Genomic DNA, 20,112 nt, shown 5'->3' on the forward strand with positions numbered 1-20,112 from the left:
GGATAATGAACATAAGTATTAAAAACAAATGTAAATATGCCCGATTATAGCTACAAAGCTAGTTTTCATCCGTAGTCCCCAGGCAGGCACATACAGAAGAAAGAAAATACATAAGAAAGAAAATATAATATACAATAGAAGCGTCACAGGGAACTTTTAGAGTCTAATGGTCACATGACTGGTTTACTTTCAGCCACAGTTCGAGCTCTAAAACTGATCGGGGCTTACATACTTAAAATTAATACAATTTTCAACATTTAAAAGATTGTACTTGTTTAAAACATTACATACGTGTAAAGAATTGGGTTTTCGGACAAAAACTTTTAAGAGATTTTTTGTACAGTGATTCAATTAATTTCAGAGTGCTTGCTGTGGTGAGAGACCAACCTGTGATGCAGTTTTCAATGTGAGATAAAACCATCGAATGGAGAAACATTCTGGCAGCTGCAGTGATATGATATATGTTTAACCTCTTAGCCAAAACACGGGTACTATTTGATGGCTCATATTGATTACCAACAAGTCTTTTGTAATACCCTGTACACCGTATGTGTTCTTTGGGCCAACGAGGCTTATTGAATTGGACTGTATTGAAGCAAAGAGGTTTCTCATACTTTAATTGAGTTCAAAAGTTGACCGGTCCAACCGGCCTCTCTCTCGCTTTTATGTCCACTTGAATAATGGTGACAGTGAGTGTGTGTGTGCGTGAGAAAGGCTGTGCATTAGGAAAATTGGTTCTCTGCGACGCAGAGCTGTTTTACCAAAGTAATCACAGCTGATGGGGAGAGAGGGAGAGGGATGATCTGGCTCAAATTCTGCTGCTCCTGAAGTATGGCCCACTGCAGCACACACACGGAGACAGCCGGGTTATTGATGAGGTAAATGGGGAGGGGGACATCTGGGGGTGCACACACTGCTGGGAAATGAAATGAAATGAGATGAGAGAGAGAGAGAGGGGATAGTGGGAAGGAGACAGAAGCACAAGCCAGGCGTGGACAAAGAGAGGGACACCGGGACAGAGAAGCAGGAGAGCATGACGAGGGACAGGCATGGTGAAGAACCGGACTTTCAAACCAGTAGACTGTGTTCTGGAAATGCTGCAGTGACGTCCAAGTTGTAGAGCTAATAAAGCAGAGGACATATGGACGAAGACAAGGGAGGAGGGAGGATGCAGGAGGGAAGAGTTTGTGTCCATAAGGAGGATGGAGTAGTCTGAGTCCATAAACGGGAGGAGGAGACCAGACGAGAAGTTAAAACATTCCTTCAGGATGGCTTTACGTTTCATCGGCTGGTGTGAGAGAACATAAAGTTCAAGGAAAAAAAATACAGAAGCGAGATACTCCAAAGATATGAAGTGAAGTTAGACGTCTCACTCCTGCTGCTCTTTGGACTGGAGACAGTTTTTGGAAACCTGCAACCTCCACATGGCTGTCCAAAGGATGAAGACTGGGTCTCTGGGTTCGGGGGTTTAAAATCCGTTGTGATAAAGATTGACTTTGATGTTTTAAAATCCTGTCGAGAGAAGCTCGAAGCAACCTTGAAGCAGGAAATTTTGCTCGCTTGCTGAGCAGAATTTCTCGTAATTTCTCTCACCATCTGTAAGGACTTTTGTTCAGAAACAGGTGGGATATGCACTGCTGTAAAGAGGTGTCTCATAAAGAGGATGCTAAAAAAAAATCATTTTCAAAGGAGATTTCAAAATCAAAAATATGCTGATAAAACTTTGAAGGGCGTTGTATCTTTGCAGAGTTGTGCAACAACCTGCAACTTTTGTCCACGTTTGACTAAAGACTGAAAAAGATTTTTTTCTCTCCTGGATACTGTTCCCTATGAATGAGTCCTGGTATCGCCTCAGAATTTCTCATCCAGAGCACTTTACGGTGAAATCCTTTTTCCTTCTTTTGACTTTGTAACTTTCATTTAAAGTTAAAAGTTTACCCCTACAACTAAAAGATTTACAAGATTTATATCAAAGAAGAGCTTCTTTTTAATGACTCTAACCCTTACATACCCACCAGAAAATCATCCACCGGATTTCTTCTGTTCATTCCGGTTTAATTTTCCAACTGGAATTCTGATTGAGAAAAAGTTCTCACTGTAAACCTCCTCATAAACTTTGACATTCATTCATTTTTTTTAATTTCAATCTTTTTAAACATTGCTAATTTTTTTAAGACCACATTGGGAATCTCTAGCAGAACCTTTCTTTGGTTTTTATTATTCTGCGAGAACATATTTGCGAACCCATCCACCCAGAGGCTCTCCATCCATCCATCCCTTATGGTGAAACACCCACTCAGCAAGCCCAACCAGACCAGGAGCACTGCAGCATGGGACTCAGCTGCTTCAAGTCCTGGAAACATGACAGTGCAGGCCGCAAAGGTAAGACACAAACACTCATGAACAAGCTATTTGCATATTACTTCCTAATTCTTCTAGAACTCTTGATTTGTGTGCTTCTGTGTGCTCACTGGAAAAAAAATCAAAGTCTTACCAAGTATATTTGTCTCATTTCTAGTCAAAATATCTCATTACACTTAATATAAGACACAACTGCCTAACAAGTACTATTTCAGCCAGATATAGGGACTTGTTTGAAGACAATACATCTGGAATATCTTGTTAAATGAAAAAGTCTTGAAAACAAATTGTTTTGAGTCATATTTCACATGAAACAAGCTTTTTTTTTTACATTTGAAGAGGTTTTTAAGCTAATTTCAAGATCACTAAAGGTCCTAAATATCACATCTTATATCAAGAAATCTTGATAAGCAAATTTTTAGTTCCACTGGCAGATTTTTTTGCTTATTTCAAGCAAAAACATCTTTTATTTGCTGTTTTTTTACTTATTTTTGGAGGGGCATTTTTTCCAGTGCTGTTCTTGAGTGACCTCTTTTACAGGCTGAATCTGAGTGTTCTTGCTTCTCTTTGAAGTGACAGTGTGTGTGTGTGTGTGTGTGTGTGCTTGCATACGTGTCTTCTTGTGTTTAATATGACATTGAGGAGGACAGAAAGCAGAGCATCATGGGAAATGAGGAGAAAGAGGCTGACGTGAACAGGTGGAGACTTTATGTATGGTGTACATATGTGTCTGTTAGGTGATAAATGTTGTTTAATATTTATTGGACAATGTATTCTATTGTGCTATCATTTATTTCTCTAGATTAAATTTCGTTAAGCACCATTTAGGTTTAACATTCGAGAGTGAACCTAGCGGTAAAATATTACATAACACATCAGAACATTTACGTTTACTTAACAAGCTGAGTTAATGTGAATAATGATTTATTTTCTTTTTAAACATGACCATACTCTTCTTCTAAACAAAAATAGTAAGTTGAGAAGGAGTATATAAGTAAATTATATGCCAAAGTCCGATCAAACGCTGTGGGTTTATCAATGTTTAGGGAAAATTTAGGGCATCTGTAGGAAAAGTAGTAAAATGTTTTCTGTGGCTGGAGAAAAAACAGAATGGGAACTTTAGTAGCCCCCATAGTGGGTGTGACTCTACAAACACATCCAATATGTCGAAATGAACTTTTAGTTCGTTTGCATCTTGGCAGAGGCCGACTTGTCAACAGGTAAAACAGGCAACTGCTTGGAGCCCCGAGCCACTAGGGGGCCCCCGAGAGCTGAGGTGCATTCAATCAAAGATTATCTAGTTACTTTATAAACTGTCTCAAACAGTGGCGAACGTTCCTGATGAACATGTTTTCTTTGAACAGTTAAATTTAAATGATTCAGTCAAAGATTGTCTAGTTAACATGCCATTCTATAATTCCATAATCGCATTGTTGACTTCGTCAAACTCACGTCGAGTTCCACTGTAGGCTATGTTCGCGGAGAACTAGCCCCTCAGAGTGTTTGCAATTGTTGGCAACGTTCGCCGGAAATTCAAGGCTAGTGGAAAATAAAAACCATACTTATGAAATCGATATCATGAACAGCTTTACTTGTCACAAAGAATCTTTAAATGAACATAATAATTATTGTATGGCCAGCTACACCCGGTAGCTAAATAGCAACAGGCGAATATCAAGTGCCAACGTAGACAACGTAGTCTTTTTTTAGTTATTTATTTATTCTTTACATGTATATTTTAAAAATAACAATGTTTTTCATGTTTGGAATAAAAAGAGGTTTTATTTCATACATTTTTCGTTGGTGTCAGATGTTTTGGTGACGAACACTGGTCGGTGGGGCCCCCTAAGATATTTTGCTTGGGGCCCCCACAGACTCTAGAATCGCCACTGCATCTTGGGACTCTCGTTCTTTTAAATGAAGTTCAGGTTTATGGTTCAAATCCAGATCCAGTAACGGAGCCAGCATATCTCATTGTTAGCATTTTTCATTTGTACAACTTGTTTGAGCATCAATCGACTCCCAGGGGGCTGGTTGTCAGGTTGAATTTGTGGGTGCTTTTACCAACTTAATTGAATTTTAAATCCAAAATCTATTTTGTATGATGAAACCACCTGTTATTTATCTATTCAACTCAATTCAATACATTTTTTATCAAGTATTTTTTGTTACACAATACAAAAAGACAATTACGGAGCCCCTAAAGGGATATGGAGGGATTTTTTTTTTGCGAGATCTCGCAAAAGTTTTTTTCCCACGTCAGTGAACCGGAAGTAAAACAGACAGATGTCTCTCACTTATGTTTACGTGCAAGAACGGATTTGATGTCTTTATATGTTAGGCCAATACTAAAATAGAAATCAATAAACTTCTCCCACGGATGATGGGTAGGCTGCTCCATCGCTGTGTCTGTTTTACTTCCGGTTCACTGACGTGGGAAAAAAACTTTTGCGAGATTTCGCAAAAAAATAAATAAATCCCTCCATGTCCCTTTAGGGGCTCCGTAGACAATCACCAGTTTTCAGGATTACACTTTTTATTTTTATTTTTTTACCACAAACCAACTGTCAGTTGGACCAACAGTTTTCTTGTTTTCTCAGTTTTCTTTTACATAATAAAGGTTAATTATTGCTATTATATAAATGTGAAGTAATTACTTCTGAATTAATTATATTGAAAGGGAAAAAAACAGTGAACTTTTTTCTGCTGTTTAAATGTTTTTATAATTCACGGGTCAAAAATGACCCATAAGACAATCTTTGTACCCTAGTGGTGAACAGCCCACATGGAGACATAAACAAAAATAAAGTGTGACTTTTTCTAATGATGAGGGTTAAATACTAATCGTGCTAAGGAAGGATGATGAGGATTGTATTTCTGATTATGGACACTTTGAAGGGCATTAATCTACTTGTATCTTATTCACTCGTGAAAAATAAATATTAAAACCTTTATTTATATTTTCATACATTGTTAAATCAAAAGCTGGGTCTTAATTCAGTCTCTTAATTCAGGATGAGCTGTTCAAATTCTTCATATTCACTTTTCCAACCATCTTTCCCTAACTCCATGACAGAAAAAGAGCTCAGGAAAAGATTATATGACATAATTTATTTCTCCCTCAGTATTTTTACACCATATTTTCCATAGTTTTTTTGCCAGATACTTGTAATGTTTTACTAAAGTTCTGCCTTGCTTTCAGCATCAGTTTTTTTTTTGTCAAGCTAATTATGTGTTTTTTCGGAATTTATGATTTATGTTTTTCTATGTTTTTATTTTGCCTTATCTGCCTTTCTCCTGCATGCAAGCCTGTATTTGGGTCCTCTTCACCTGGCCACTGTGTGGCAGAAGGATCAGATCCAGGAGACAAATACATCACACGGTTTGGATTGTTGTAGCTGGGTTGCTCGCAGCCCTGAATCGGATGAAGCTGGTTGTGATGGATGGATTGTTGGGAGGCTTCTAAGACAGCACTCTACTATATTGAAAAAGACTTATCGGTTCTCAAGCCTTTAGCTGGAAAGTCTTCAGCTGGGAGTCTGTTAAGGGCCAGATGTAACTAAATGCAATGTAAAATAAATGTAACTACTCCTTAATGTTAAATAACTCTTAATTTATGACTTATTCAAGTTACAAATATTACATATATATTTGCATAGATGTAAAAAAAATAGGTTTGCTTGTTGCTCTGTTATTATATGATATATCCTTTTCATTTGTCAGGTTATGAAACCCACATCAACTCCATCAATCAACGATCAAACTATCCAAGTGAATAAAGAAAAATAACATCAGACACAAGTTATGACATTTACTTTGTTAAAAACTTGAAATATAAAACAAAGCTAGCTTTTACTGCCGCGTTGTTTTCTGTTTGTGGCTTTCGCCAACACACACCAACACGTACCGTTTTTTCTCCTTTAAGCACAAACACGTATTCGCCCTCCAATCTTTCTTGAAACAGAAAAACTGATGCAGATGCCCTTCCATCTGCATCAGTTTTTCTCTTCCTGAACATTTTGGGATCATTATTTGTATTTCTCAATTCCACTTGTTGGGAAAATCGCATCGATTTGGTAACATTGCAGTCCAGTGGCGGGATGCCATAGCATAATCGGCATGCATTGTGGGAAATGTAGTTTTTGGTCACTGCATCAGACCTTTTAAGCTCTCGCGGGCCACATAAAATGACGTGGCGGGCCACATTTGGCCCGCGGGCCTTGAGTTTGACACATATGAGACTTAGAAGAAAGACTTTGAGTTTCTGGGGACCTGTTGTCAGTTTTTGACAGGAAGCCTTGGCTAGTGGATGAGGCAGAGGAGGAGCACTGCTTTGCACAAGAATCACAAGACCATTATGATCTCATGAAATCTTGCAGTGTGGTTTCATCCTCTCTAGACCTTCCTTTAATCAGCAACCTGTTCATATGTGGCATGACATGAGGCATGTTATCAGACATGTCTGATACGAATGTACAGCACTGAGCCCCGATAATAAGACATCCGTAGATGTTGAAACCGAATAAAAAGCCATTTTATGTTGTACAGGGGCGTAATTTGGGGCCCCAGGAACAACCACTACCATGGACCCCAGTGTTTCTCAACCTTTTTAAGTCAAGGCACCCTGAAACGTAGGCCTGCTTAAGATTACATTAGCTACAATAGGCTCACCTTCTCCCAAGTTGACCCCACTTGCAGCTGCTGCGGCAGGGGCATCATCACATTCTGTGACATTTTCTGAAACTGAGTGGGATTCATTTTACAAATTAGCTTTGCTAACATTTGGACAAATATTTGAACCAACATCGACCCTATGTTAGGCTTTTGGGACACTTGTATAGGCTAATAGTTATTATGAAAATAAATACATTTAAGACAAATATGGCTTCTATATCACAATTATGTGGTAGCCAACAAAATGAGAGATTGTTTTTTAATTATTTGACTTCGGCTGCTATCACAGTGGTATGCAACGGAATGGGATAATCAGTTACTGTAGGCTGTAATTTTGACATTTGGGCTCACCTTTCCTGGGAAAGAAATCAGTCAGCAGTTGCTTTCCTTCATTTTGTCTCTCTTGCCTTTCTTTTCTTTTCTGAAAGCCTGATTTTTTATTTTTTTTTGGATGACATCTTTCATGTGCTGGCTGCTGCATTTAATGCCTAATAATGAAGTGAGTGAAATTTATTGCGCATGTAATCAAACCAATGCGCACTGATAATGGGGGTGTCTGATATAGATTATAGCCTGTTTGCAGGCTGTGATATACATTTCAACAGATGTATTTCCAGAGAACATTGGATTTGCATAAATTACCAACATATATTGACATTATCCATTTTTAAAAAACGTAAGAAGAAGAAAATTTCCCTTAGGGCCCCCCCTGTAGGCTGGACCCTGTGAATCAGTCTGACTTTTCCCCCCCTGTTCGACGCCGCTGGTGTTGTAGAGCTATGGTGTGGTGAGCCTGTAATTTTGGTGGTACTGAATAAAACCCCACTGTCATAAGAACTGTTAAAATTACATTTCTTCATCTAAAAAGCGGGAAAGAGACTGAAGGAAACTGCAGCTTCATTCTGTAATAACACGGAGAAGTTTTACACCGAAACTCTGCCGACAACAGGATGGATCTCTTGCTGCGAACAGTGACTTGTTAATCAGTATAAAGTGTATGATAGTTTGTCATTTTACATATTATCTTGTTGGAGAACGTTTTCTAGTCAAAGAAAAACTATATTTGGTAGGCTACAAATAGAGTAGAGTGAGATGATAAGTGGTAAGTATAGCTTCTGCCACTATTGCAATGACAGTGTCTTCAGGGAACAAGGTACTGGAGGATGATACTTGATGTTATAAATTAGACATGTAGTCTTTTACATTTACATTACATTATATTTGTAATGTCAAGGTGTCCAAAATTTAAAAAAAAAACTGTTTCCCTGGAGTTTTGTAGGTATCCTTCGTCAGGAATCCATAGTCACCACACAATAAATCAGAAATAAGTATTCCTTTATACTTCCCCGCTGTCTTTAGAAGTGCAATACAGCACTAAACTGGCAGAGCGATCATTTTGTGGTGTGGCAAAGTAAAAAAAAAAGTCATATGGTCAGGATGGATGAGTTTGATTTGCTGATTCGCATTGGTAATATTTGATTTTCAGGTCTTTGAGTCATGTTCTTTTGATATTCTCAGCCAATCCCAGTTAAGAGGACTTCATTTATAGCAACGATCATCAATGACAGAAGTGTTTGCATTGTTATTTGACCTGAGCAAGTTGCCTAAAAACTTCCATGATTGTACATCTGTAGGTAACAGAGATGTGCTGGCAAGTCCAGGCTCCTACTTCTTCCTATCCAACAGCGCTGGTCAGGGTGATGAGTGGTTGAAGAGTCTCAACAAGGGAGTCTGGATCCCTTTCACAGGTACAATCACAATTTATTTTTCTACATACATTGGATTTTTTTCACTGATGTAATGGATTCCCAATACCACTTACACTCTTTAACATCCAAATACAGTACCTAACCCTACCCCTGACCCAAACCGTGTTCTAACTGCTTAATGTTCACCTCTTTCTTTGTTTAAAGAAAAAGAGTGGTTTATACTTTTTGCTGTAACCTTGTAGCAGCCAAGCATATGAATAATCATTGAAAAAAATCATTTTGGCTCTTCTTGCATCTTTTTGGGTGGGAATAAACCAATATATTTGGAATTGGGCTATTTCTGATCATTTTAGGCAATGTTGCATATTTGCATCTGTGGGCTTTCCTGATTAATTTTGTTCACAAAACCAAGTCATTCTCTGCAGATCGTTTGGCAAAAAAGGTAAAGTGAAAGTTCACCAGTAAATGCTGCTACCACAATAAAATGTATATAATAAACCTTTATTGAACATTCTTAATACAAAGTGCGGAACGCAACCATCATAAACTTTCCATTCAACAACAAATCAAACAGATTTCACAGATCTTTGTTGTGAAAAAGTGAAGCACATATAAAATGCAAAAAATGTAATGTAAATAAAAAATGTGCACATGAAGCTAATAAAAAAATGCAAAAAAATAATCATAATAATTCAATTTGGAGACCTGACCTCCCATTACTGCTGTGAAAGGTGGACAAAGCAGACCACACCAAACGAGACCAGAACCAACTAGAACAGACCACCGCAAAGCAGAGTGTAATTCACTGAGCCGAGAAAATGATGCTGTGACAAATATAATGTAAAAAAATATTACACATGAATGTAAATAATGTATGTAAATTTAAAAAAGTCAAATAATGTAATGTAAATAAGAATATAATGTAAATAAATAATGTAAATAAATAAAAAGCTTCTTGCATATCTGCAACTGTGGGTGCTACAAGGTTAAAATATAGTATAGTATAAAATGGGTAAATTCTATTCCCAGTACATTGGTGGAAAGAGTTAATACTTATCTTCGAAATCTTCCCTTCTTGTAGGGGTTTTTGGTCAGCGTCTGGAGGAAACGGTGTTATATGAGCGGCGTTACGGAATGCGTTTGGTTCCTTTGGTAGTGGAGCAGTGTGTGGCCTTCATCCGGGAACGTGGCCTGTGTGAAGTGGGCTTGTTTCGCCAGCCCGGACAAACCAGTTTGGTCAAAGAGCTGCAGGAGGCGTTTGATTCAGGGGAGAGACCAACCTTTGACAGGTACAATCCTTCTTTTTTTTCTACTGTACAGTTTTCTCATCACAATTTCTCACAGAGAAATGGTTCGCTGTGTACTTTTTGATTGTAGTAGTACTGACGTTCACACAGTAGCATCACTACTGAAGCTCTACCTCAGACAGCTGCCTGAGCCTCTGGTCCCTTACAGCAGCTACCAGCACTTCCTGCTCTGCGGACAGAAGCTGTCCAATGACCGCACATTGGTGAGTGCAGCTCTATTCATTAACCAAATAACCCAATTAATATGTTAAAAAGCCACTTAATCTCTCCTGGAAATCTTGTCTTTACTCGCCTCCTGTGGCGTACAACCCCGGGCAAAAGATGATGGAATCACCGGCCTCGGAGGATGTTCATTCAGTTGTTTCATTTTGTAGAAAAAAAGCAGATCACAGACATATATTTGTCTCATTTCTAGTCAAAATATCTCATTACACTTGATATAAGACACAACTGCCTAACAAGTACCATTTCAGCCAGATATAGGAACTTGTTTGAAGACAATACATCTGGAATATCTTGTTAAATGAAAAAGTCTTGAAAACAAATTGTTTTGAGTCATATTTCATATAAAACAAGCTTTTTTAAGCTAATTTCAAGATCACTTTTATCTCAAAAGTCCTAAATATCACATTTTATTTCAAGAAATCTGGACAAGCCGATTTTCACTAGTTCCATTGGCAGATTTTTTTGCTTATTTCAAGCAAAAACGTCTTTTATTTGTTGTTTTTTTACTTATTTTTGGAGGGGCATTTTTTCCAGTGTATTTGTTGAGTTTTACCGCAGCATTTCAAGATGATAAAGTTGTGTTCAAAAGAATTCTACAACCCCTGGCAAAAATGATGGAATCACCGGCCTCGGAGGATGTTCATTCAGTCGTTTAATTAGGTAGAAAAAAAAAAAGCAGATCACAGACATGACACAAAACTAAAGTCATTTCAAACGGCAACTTTCTGGCTTTAAGAAACGCTAAAAGAAATCAAGAAAAAAAAATTGTGGCAGTCCGTAACGGTTACTTTTTTTAGACCAAGCAGAGGGAAAAAAATATGGAATCACCCTTTAAACACCCTGTAGACATCAAAGCGTCAAGACAGAAAACTTAAAGCAATATGTCTCAAGAACCAAAAATGCACAACAAAACAAATGAGGAACGAATGGGAGGAAACTGGAGTCAGCGTCTGTGAGCGAACTGTAAGAAAGCGCCTAAAGGAAATGGGATTTACATACAGAAAAGCTAAACTAAAGCCATCATTAACACCAAAACAGGAAAAAACAGGTTCCAACGGGCTGAGGAAAAGCAATGGTGGACTGTGGATGACTGGATGAAAGTCATATTCAGTGATGAATCTCCAATCTGCATTGGGCAAAGTGAGGATGCTGGAACTTTAGTGTGGTGCCGTTCCCATGAGATTCATAAAGATGGCTGCCTGAAGAGAACGTGCACATTTCCACAGTCATCGATGATATGGGGCTGCATGTCAGGTAAAGGCCCGGGGGAGATGGCTGTCATTACACTTAATGGACTTAATGAGTGACAAACAGTACTCTTCATCAATCTGGCTCCAACTTTCTCTGATTGCTGTTGCCAGATCAGCTTTGCAGGTTGGAGCCTCGTCATGGACCATTTTCTTCAACTTCCACCAAAGATTTAGCCTGGCTGACGCGTCCACATCTGGATGAGATGGTGGTCTGGGAACTAGGTGTGCATTTTCTCGTATTTGAGGCGTGGTTTACGAATGCCTAGAGCCGTTTATTGGGCGCTACGAATGTCTATCAAATGGCGTCTGGTTCTTCCCATGCTGCTTTGCGCGCGATTCATAGCCAATTGTATCACTTATACCAGATGACGTATGTAGAGCGACAGAAATTTGACGAGGAAGAAGGCAATGAAATCTTTCAACGCCAAACGTTGCTCTTTTTTAAAAGTAAACTTCCGTTCTAAGCTACTTAAAACACTTTCTAAGGCTGCATCGAACGGTAACGTTGTGTCCGCTGCCATGTTGGATTAACACTCTACAAGCTTCGGTGTCGCGCATAGACGTCGTCATCGTCTTGCTGCCCCCCACAGTCCACCATTGCTTTTCCTTAGCCCGTTGGAACCTGTTTTTTCCTGTTTTGGTGTTAATGATGGCTTTAGTTTAGCTTTTCTGTATGTAAATCCCATTTCCTTTAGGCGCTTTCTTACAGTTCGCTCACAGACGCTGACTCCAGTTTCCTCCCATTCGTTCCTCATTTGTTTTGTTGTGCATTTTTGGTTCTTGAGACATATTGCTTTAAGTTTTCTGTCTTGACGCTTTGATGTCTACAGGGTGTTTAAAGGGTGATTCCATATTTTTTTCCCTCTGCTTGGTCTAAAAAAGTAACCGTTACTGACTGCCACAATTTTTTTTCTTGATTTCTTTTAGCGTTTAGTGCAAATTTTTATTGAGTTTTTGTTTTCCATACAGGCGAAAAAACCACAATTCCACATTTTTCACAATATCCTTCCCGTATTCAACAAACTATTGTGCCCACATTCCGTATCTGTATTGAAGCATTATAACCTTTCTTTCCTTTATGTACTTCAAACCTGCCCGAACACTTTCAATACCTGGCATTTGCTGTTTGTTCTTCCAACCTGTCTCCTAATTTTCCCATCTTCTCATTTAAATTTACCTGCAAATTAACTATATACAATCTGTAGCTATATAAGAGTTCCTCCTATCCCCAGGGTTTTATTCAACAACAAAATCTGACCTCAAAAATGAAACAAAGTCCAACCAATTTTTCCAGTATTTCTTAAATTTGCCAGATTCTAATCTGATGGAGAATGTCAACCTTTCCATCATATAAATATTGTGCATTATGTCAACCCGATCTTCCCTTTTAGGCTCCTCTGCCTTCATCCATTTCCTAGTAATGGCTTTTTCGCTAGCCACCGTCATGATCCCAAACATATATTTATCAGCTGATCTTGACAACCTTTCCGTCCCTCTTCCCATGTAAAGAGCATCATATGTGAATAGCATGCTCGTCCCCAAAACTATATCCATCCCGTTCTTTACCTCCTGCCAGTATGGTTCGATATGTGAGCGGTCCCAAAACACATGGAAGTGAGCAGCTTCTCCGCATCCCCTCCAACATCCTGTTTCTTGGTATTTTCTTTGTGTTGGTAATAAAATATCTTACAATATTCTTCCAGCCAAACTCTCTCCACGTGAGGGAACAAGTTATTTTCCAATTCAATTCAATTCAATTGAATTTTTATTTATATAGCGCCAAATACAACAAATGTCATCTCAAGGCACTTAGATAATAAACTCCAATTCAAGCCAATTGGAGTTCAATTAATTGTAATCATAATTATTCATAAAATAATCCACTGTTGCCTACATATTTCCTCCCATTTCTCCTCTGAAAGCCTCCAACTTGCCTCTTCTTCCCATTTCCCTTTTATATACGCGGTATTATTCCCCTTCAAATTTTCCAATCTTGTGTATAATTTAGATATTAATTATTTCCCCACATTTGATTAATTTGCTAAAATAAACATCTTGATTATCCCCGATTCCAACTCATCTATTTTTATCTTTTTTTTTATTCCTCTGTATAATTCCTCTGTTGCAAGTTTCTGAAAAAATCCTTATTATTCAGTCCGTAATTGCTCTTTATATCCTCAAAACTTCGTATAGTATTTTTCTTTACTAACTTCCAAAATATCTTCGGACCCTTTTCCCAGTTACTAAAATATTTGTCCATTACATTAGGCTTAAAATCTGAATCAAATACAATCCGCCTTGCTTCAGATTCCTGAAGTATAACATTGTTCCCTGAAAGCATTCAACTTCATTTTTTTCCAGTAATTGCTAAATTTGCCAGATTATAATCTGATGGAAAATGTCAACCTTTCCATCTTATAAATATTGTTCTTTTAGTGTTTCTTAAAGCCAGAAAGTTTCCATTTGAAATGACTTTAGTTTTGTGTCATGTCTGTGACACATGAAACAACTGAATGAACATCCTCCGAGGCCGGTGATTCCATCATTTTTTACCCGGGGTTGCACATGTAACACCAACAAACTTACCACCTTCCTCACACTGTTTCCCATATCTTCCTTTCTCAGGGTCTGGGGGAGCTTAGGAACCTTCTTCATGAGTTACCAGTTGCAAACTTCAACCTGCTCAACTTTATCTGCCAGTAAGATCTCCGTAGACTTTTTGAAGAATGAACTGGGTTCTTTATCAATCCTTTTTTTGATTAGCAGATATGTGTGTGTGGGTATGTGTTCAGGTTTCTGAATGAGGTCCAGAGTTACTCCAACAGCAACAAGATGAGCGTCCACAACTTGGCTACCGTGTTTGGGCCAAATATTCTTCGAGCCAAAGCAGAGGACCCGCAAAGCATCGTGGGAGGTAGAAAAGCAAACGGGCATATTAATGTTTTCTTTCAAAATTAACCCTTTAACGCCTATTGTCGCATATATGCTACAAACCGTTTCAACCAGCTGAGATAGCATCTTTATTCCCCCAATGCCGATTAGTTCATATTCACTACGGACCTAGGAACCTTTATATAAATAAATATGTAAAAACAAAAGGGTGAATAAAAAACGTTGTTTTTTCACTGTTATATTACTGTGTTGTTGTTATCTTATTATTGACCATTATGCCTGTTGTCACAAATTTGCAACATACCAAAATTTAATTTTATTTTTAAGTGAAATTAATAATCTCAGCATTATTTACCATCTACTAAAAGGCTAAAACACACACAAAACATTTTATATACAGCTATATAAATTCAGGCGTTTAAGTGGTTAAAATCATCTGAAAAATGCTAACGGAGCACCTGTGATGCCGCATATAGGCAAAGGGCTGTTTAGGAATCCTAATACTTAGGATTTAATCAATCTAAAAACCTAACATATGTTATCGGAATATTTTGAAACTACTTAAGTATAAAGTGTAACATTAAGTGTTGGTAAAGCTGTTCATCACAGTTTCTGTTTTGTAGGTGCAGCACTGGTCCAAGTGCTGATGTTAGAGCTGATTAGAGAACATGAGTCTCTTTTTGCCAAAGTCCCGTCTGCCATCTTTGCCCGTCCGCTGGGAGGTTTGCATGCATCACTGAGTGCTCTGAAGCAGCCTCATCTCCAGCCATCTCCCTGTCTGCGCCAGCTATCTCTGCCAATCATTGCAGACTGCTCCGGTGAGCCAGGACAGCCAGCTACACATGAGGACAACCCCAGGTAAAACACGCCTGCCACACCTTCAATCGGCTCCCACAAACATCTCTTATGTCCTTTACAAATCAAATCAAATTTATTTGTAGCACATTTCATGTACAAAACAATTCAAAGTGCTTTACATAAAATAAAAGCATTGCAGCAGGGAGTGGAAGAAGCATTAAAAATACATAAAAGAATATAAAGAGAAACAAATAAAATAATTTAAATTACTTTAAAAACAAGCAACAGTCCAGATAAATTAAAAGATAGCGTGCAGATTTCATGCATAGACACATGAGAACAGAAATGTCTTTAACCTGGATTTAAAAATGTCTCCATTTGGTGAAAGTTTAATCTCCACTGGCAGTTTGTTCCACTTGTTAGCAGCATAACAGCTAAATGCTGCTTCTCCATGTTTAGTCTGGACTCTGGACTGGACCAGCTGACCTGAGTCCTTGGATCTAAGAGCTCTGCTGGCTTTATATTCTCTGATCTCACGACAAAAAAATTCTGGATTCCTCCAAACCCTGACACTTGTTTTAGGGATGACAAATATGAAGGTGCGATATATGCAACCTTAGAAAACCACAAGAGTGGCATAAAATTTGTCAAAAAAAACTGAAGCCAAATTCAGTCTTGTGGAGCCCTTCAGCAAATCCACTGTGAGAAAACCAGAGCAATGACCATTCTGGTGTCATGCCTGTCTCTGACCTTATCCATCTCTATATGTTATATACAATGTGTCACAGTACAGACAGTACAATCACCTTCTCATGATGTTGTTTACGTTGCTCACCATTAGGGTTGCAAAGGGGCGGAAAGTTTCCGGTAAATTTCCATGGGAAGTTAAGCTTGGGAATTTTGGATATATTCCATATTGGAAACTTTCCATGGGAATAATGGGAACTAATGGGAATTTAGGAGAACTAACTGGGAATATATTATATCCAAGCATAAATATAAACAGAAGTCATAAGAAAACATCCATACAAAATGTTTTCAACAGATATTTCGACAGATTTATTTGTAAGTACACTGAAAAAAACAACTCATAAGATTTACTTAAAAAACCCTCTGTAAGTATTTGCACTCAAATGATTAATAAGTAATATTTAATGCTGCAATATTAAGTAACACTCACTTGCCAGAATCAAGTAAACTTTGCTTACTATAAAACATAACAGTTTTGAAGATATTAAGTTGGTAAGGAGACTTTCACACTATAACCGTGCTGAACATTTTGCAAACCATAATTAGTTGTCAACATGATCTGTGTTTATTTCTGTTAGAGAGTTATCAGAATGGATGTTGATGCCTACCCGAGCCTCTTTGGAGACAGAGAAGACATGTTGTCTATGTCCAGTACGACACATTAATATGTCTTCCCACACTATTGTTTTTATGAAAAACATCATTAGATTCTACTAAAATCTAATTAGAATAAACAGTATAAATGAATGAATAAGTCAATGAACTATCAATGAAAACTGACAGCCTTTAAAATCTAACCTTCCTCACTGTGTTTTCTTCAGCTGCATCTTCTCTGTCGCTGCCAGATCAGACTTGTCGTACAGCCAGAAGAGACATCTTGGCCATCGCTACACCTCCTCCCACCCAGAAAACTGCCTCTACCCCCTGCCCTCCTCCAGTCAGTCTGTTCAGCACCGCTCTGACAGACTCAATGCAGATTATTACGAGCATCATGCAGCCCATGGACCATCTCCCACAGATGCTGAGGCCTCCACCGCCCGGCTGCAGCTACACAACCAACAGCCAGATGGCTCAAAGCCAATGATGCTTATGGGTTGGGCAAAAGCTTGGCCAGGCCCAGAGGAGGCAGCTTCTAGTTTCTGGAGCTCCGATGGTGCGGTTGAAAGTAATGTTGTACCAGGAACAGCCAGTGGGGGCAGCAGTGAGACTCAGGAGGATAGCCCCCCTTCTGCTTATGACAACCTTGACAAAGCATCTCTGTGCCAGACAATGGAGAATGCCGCTGGAAGACATTTTGAAAGCAACCCCCAAGAAGGCCTCATTGGGTCCTCTGAAGTAAAGGTGGTGCAAGAGGAGGTGGGGCAGACAAGACGCTCCTTGTCTTCGTGGTCGTCCTGCTGGGTTCTACCATTGGATGAGAGCAATAAGGATGTTGCAGACATATCAAGTCCTGATATGTTACCAAAGAGACCTAAAAGGTTATCTTCAAGTCAGAAAGCAGGAGAGGAAAACGGTGTCCGTCGTGGGGGACGAAATAAAAACATTGATGAGGACAGTTTGAACCATCCAAATTCCCCAACCTCGTGTTCTGCACTCAGTGACAGCTCTCTAAGCACAGGCAGTTCAGAAGTCTTCCTCCCCTCTGGTCCACCGGACCTCCAGGAGCAAGAACTTCAAATAGAGCTCGGCGACACTCGCTCACTGATGGCCAAGCTGCGGCAGCAAATGGCCCAACAGAAGGCCGAGTACCAGACCAGGATACAGAGGTGAGACGCAGGCACATGGAGAAACAAGGCGTTCTTTATCATTCATTACTCTTGTATATGTATTATTCATCTATATACATTTGTAAATTTATATAAATCATATAAATTTAATCTATATAAAAGTTGATAATTATGTTTCAGTTCAATTGGCATCAGTCAACTTGCTGTTTTAGAGGTGATACATAGCTTGTGTAGTGAAGTGAAATTTATTTATATAGCACATTTCAGCAACAAGGCGATCAAAAGTGCTTTACAACACAAAAACATACAGAACATCAATCAGGTCATTTTAGCTAAAGGTAAGATTGGTATAACTATAACAAAGCAAAAGTAAAGTTAGCTAATAGTAGGATTGGTATAACTATAACAAAGCAAAAGTAAATTTAGCTAACAGTAAGATTGGTATAACTATAACAGAGCAAAAGTAAATTTAGCTAGTAGTAGGATTGGTATAACTATAACAGAGCAAAAGTAAATTTAGCTAACAGTAAGATTGGTATAACTATAACAGAGCAAAAGTAAATTTAGCTAGTAGTAGGATTGGTATAGCTATAACAGAGCAAAAGTAAATTTAGCTAACAGTAAGATTGGTATAGCTATAACAGAGCAAAAGTAAATTTAGCTAACAGTAAGATTGGTATAACTATAACAGAGCAAAAGTAAATTTAGCTAATAGTAAGATTGGTATAGCTATAACAGAGCAAAAGTAAATTTAGCTAATAGTAAGATTGGTATAGCTATAACAGAGCAAAAGTAAATTTAGCTAATAGTAGGATTGATATAACTATAACAGAGCATAAGTAAATTTAGCTAACAGTAGGATTGGTATAACTATAACAGAGCAAAAGTAAATTTAGCTAATAGTATGATTGATATAACTATAACGGAGCAAAAATCCGATGTTTTTGTATCAAGTGACGCTGAAGTTTCGAAGGTTTTGAACTCTCATTTGAGAGGGTCTCCAGACAGAGGACGCATTTCGGGCAATCGTGGCCATTTTTCTGTACGGCTGTAAAGCCAAACTTAATGTATGCTGCCTCGTACTTTCTGATTTTAGTCGGCCAGTTCTTTCAGTCTCTTCCAAGTCAAAAATCCGTCCATTTTGGCTAAGCTAGCTACACGCTAGCTTGAGGAGCAGAGCAGCTTCAGAACAGGCGCAAACCGCCAGGTCTACGATGTTTTGACTGGCAGCCAATCAGAAAGACAAGGATGGCAAATAACATTTCGATATGATATATTATTATAAATTGTATTTTACAATACTGATTAAAAAAATGTGATTCTATTTTTTAAAAAAATGTGACAATTTTTTAATTTTTTAAATTTTTTTCTTATCTTCACTCCAATTTTCTGAGGCCCCCCTAGCGCCCCTTGGCGGCCCCCACTTTGAAAACCACTGTCATATGGTATGTGTGTGCTGCAGGCTCGAGCGCTGTAATGACCTCCTCGAGCGGCAGGTTGCAGTTCTACGTCTCAGTCTGGAGCAGCAGAGGCGGAGCGAGAGCGTTGCTGAGATCAAGATTCGTAACATGGAGAGAGCCAAAGCTGACGCTGACCGCCGAAACACCTCCCTGCAGAGAGAGATGGAGTCGTTCTTCCAAATGTACGGAGAGATCAGAAGAAGAGAAGACCAAGCAGAAAAAAGTAGAGGCAGTATCTGAGGATGGACAGAATGATTGAGAATACTTTTTGGAAAATAAATTGCTCAGAGGAAGATTAGGCAGGAAGGAAAGCAGAGAGCTTGAGTTTGGAAATGTAGTACCACCTGAACCAAAAGACAGTCAGAACAATGCAGATGTTTATTTTAAATCAACTCGCCTCAGCTTGAGTTGAAACTGGTTTTTTTTAGAAAGTGGTCAGAAAGTCAGAATTGTGCCTTTAAGGCGAGACACGGCGGGCAAAAACAGTGATTATTCATGCAGTGGTACATTTTTAGATTTTGGGCCAGTCTACTCCTTCAATATGTGTTATTTCAAAACATGAATTAAAATGTTTATTTCATCACATTTCGTTTAATCGCAGCAGTACGTTTCGCCCAAATTTACCAAAATGAATTCCCCCTATTTAAATCTTTAAATGCCGTTTTCTCAAAATCATTTTTTTGTATTTTTCCAGTATCAATATCTCAGCCTATGGAGCACCTACTAACACCAAACTTTCCAGTTATACACTTAGCAGTATTCTGAAGATATTTATAGAAGGATTTGTTGATAAATCATTCCTGGCCTGATTTATGTGACATTATAATAAAAAAATATGGCGAAAATTGATGTTTTTTAGGCTATGGACAGTATATTTTGATTTCCTAGGAAATGAAAGCAGATATCCTGAAATCCCTCTGTAATTTACTTTTCATTTTGTGTGTAAACAAAATGAAAAA

General features: G+C 38.4%; 1 protein-coding gene across 1 annotated transcript; it reads left to right on the top strand.

Annotated features, from left to right (window-relative positions):
• Positions 1–2,086: 2,086 nt before the first annotated feature.
• LOC142401683 (rho GTPase-activating protein 24-like) lies at positions 2,087–19,556 on the top strand. Its single transcript, XM_075487147.1, has 9 exons — positions 2,087–2,382; positions 8,670–8,783; positions 9,826–10,033; positions 10,122–10,254; positions 14,152–14,225; positions 14,319–14,440; positions 15,042–15,276; positions 16,788–17,732; positions 19,156–19,556. Exons 1-9 carry the CDS (start codon positions 2,331–2,333, stop codon positions 19,391–19,393), a joined length of 2,121 nt encoding a protein of 706 aa, XP_075343262.1. The 5' UTR covers positions 2,087–2,330; the 3' UTR covers positions 19,394–19,556.
• The last annotated feature ends 556 nt before the right edge of the window (positions 19,557–20,112 follow it).

Source organism: Odontesthes bonariensis, chromosome 16, assembly GCF_027942865.1.
Source record: "Odontesthes bonariensis isolate fOdoBon6 chromosome 16, fOdoBon6.hap1, whole genome shotgun sequence".
NCBI lineage: Eukaryota > Metazoa > Chordata > Actinopteri > Atheriniformes > Atherinopsidae > Odontesthes > Odontesthes bonariensis.

Bases quoted from the DNA above. Each gene is read 5' to 3' on its own strand.
- LOC142401683 (XM_075487147.1), top strand. From the start codon at position 2,331: ATGGGACTCAGCTGCTTCAAGTCCTGGAAACATGACAGTGCAGGCCGC. The intron at 10,034-10,121 runs GTACAATCCTTC...TTTTGATTGTAG, and splicing joins GAGAGACCAACCTTTGACAG to TAGTACTGACGTTCACACAG. The intron at 17,733-19,155 runs GTGAGACGCAGG...TGTGTGCTGCAG, and splicing joins TACCAGACCAGGATACAGAG to GCTCGAGCGCTGTAATGACC.